The following is a 2020-nucleotide window of genomic DNA, read 5'->3' as shown; positions in this document are numbered from 1 at the left end:
CTGGTATAGGAGGAGATTGTCCCTCCTCCAGCAGAGCATCTGGTGGATCCAAACCAGGCACATCTGGGCTTACACACATATCCCTTCTGGACTGCTTTTCTGAGACTGACATTTGACACTTCTTAGTCTCAACTGGGAACTTTCTTGGTGTGAAATTCAATTCTTTACTGAACTGAGCTACTTAATGCAAAGGCCAAGCCTCCTTAGTGGTTCAAATCCACCAGTTTCTCCATGGGACAAAGTGCGGCAGTCTTCTCTCATGAAAGCAGTGGAGGGTCAGCTCTGAGTAGGTTCCACTGCAACAGCAATGAGGTTTGTTTTGTTTTTAGTTTCTCTTACTTTTGAGTTTGAGTTTATTCCTCACCATTTGGCTATGCTCTGCCTCTTCCAGTCAGTTTTATTCAGGGATTATGAAATAATGTCTAATCTTTGTTCTTAATAACACAAAAGGTGACTTCATGATCAAATGATAATTCTTCAAAATGCTCAGCCCTTAGATAAAAAAGAAAGCTACATGGTAAAAAATTTTGAGGCCTTTCTACTGTCTCAGAGTGAAAAATTATCCATCTTGGTTCCAGGCAAAACTTTTTCTGAGTTTCATGCTGAATTTTGTGGGTTTTTTTTTCAATATTAGCAAAAGAATTCAAGGCCAATAGTTGTGGTACAATAAATTTAATTATGAAGGACATAATTGGGATGGACTTTATTGGAGATGGTCGAATAAGGCACTGTTACGGGGAGAGGATAGATATTTCTCTGGAGGTTCCAAATACTAAGGAACTTTTCTTGGGTTCTTTTGAGTTTATTTAAGCATTTGATTGAAACTGGGTCTTGTTGCAGAATAAAGTACCTAACAAGACTGTTGAAATAGAAAACAGTCAAAGTCTTCAGATCATCCACCACACAGGTGTATACGTGTTACCTTCTCTTATCTTGTACTTCCAAGCACCCAGCATTTTTAACATAGCCTAAAAGCTAGAGGAGCAAGAGTACATTTGTGGTGGAATGTAACCACTTGCTGATATCTAGCTGATGCCATTCCATTATCACCATTGTAACAGCTTAAGAGTGAGCCTTTCATATGCATAAATTGTTTAAATCTCTCCTTATTTTCTGCTGTATATAATAGATGCATCAAGGCAGACAAATCCACATTTAGATAGATAAGCATTAAACATGTGCTGTTTTGAAGTATCTTTAGTTCTAATTCTAGCAATAGACAGTTACAGAGCATATTTTTAATACATAAGTCGCGTTTATTAAGTATTGTATTTTTAATGAACTTGAGAAAAATGGTAGTTTGTGTTTAAATTTACTACTGACAACTTATCTGAACAGTTCTGGCTAAACATCCTTATGTTAAAAAGAAAAGTACAAATCCAAACTGTTTATTGTTACTTTTTTGCCATTTGGTAGCATTTTACACACAGGCTTTGATCTTCAGAATACCCTGGATTCAGTAGAAAAACTTTTTAAATGAAGTTTTGTACAATAGAAACTCCTTAGCACTCAAAATTTAGACTGTAAAAAAAACATGCAAAACATACTTTTCTGAAAACACTTAACTTTGAACAAAGTACAAAACTACACAAATGCAGAATGAAAACAGCATTTTTTTTCAGTATTATTAATTTTGTTAGTTTCAATGAACATTTACAAAGATTTTGGGTTCTCATTCATTCATTGTTGCACTGAAAACAGCATTTCAACCCCACCAAAAGTAGTCATCATAAAAGGTGTAAAAGTCACCTAACTTCACTAGGCACTGTTCACTTTTTAAACAGGAGACAATAAAAAAAAAATATAGTGTCCACAATCAAAATCCCAAACTCTAGGAAATGTGTCGGTCTTCAACTTCATGCTTTTAATAGCGGCGTGGAGAGTATGATCGAGATCTGGAACGGGATCTGTATCCTCCACGACTGTAGTAGGGAGAAGGTGATCGTCTTCTGTAAATATGATCCCTGTCTTGACCAGCTCTCCCTCCTCCTCCTCTGTATGATCTGCTGTAGTAGTCCCG

The 2020-nt window shown here is 36.4% G+C and overlaps 1 protein-coding gene across 2 annotated transcripts in view; it reads right to left on the bottom strand.

Annotated features, from left to right (window-relative positions):
* Nucleotides 1-1864: 1864 nt before the first annotated feature.
* The window catches only part of LOC102854485 (transformer-2 protein homolog beta-like), a 2921-nt gene continuing 2765 nt past the window's right edge, over nucleotides 1865-2020 (bottom strand). The window contains exon 2 of one of the 2 annotated variants that reach the window (XM_006882573.1): nucleotides 1865-1964. In XM_006882573.1, the coding sequence (XP_006882635.1) occupies nucleotides 1865-1964 (100 nt within the window). Of the gene's footprint in view, nucleotides 1972-2020 lie in introns of both variants that reach the window. The other variant, XM_006882572.1, reaches the window with a different exon arrangement.

The sequence above is a fragment of the Elephantulus edwardii genome, unplaced genomic scaffold (genome assembly GCF_000299155.1).
Source record: "Elephantulus edwardii isolate Elephantulus edwardi_28Jun2011 unplaced genomic scaffold, EleEdw1.0 scaffold00021, whole genome shotgun sequence".
In the NCBI taxonomy this organism is placed as follows: domain Eukaryota; kingdom Metazoa; phylum Chordata; class Mammalia; order Macroscelidea; family Macroscelididae; genus Elephantulus; species Elephantulus edwardii.
Note: the sequence above shows the minus strand (reverse complement) of the source record. Positions and strands in the feature narration are given on the sequence as shown.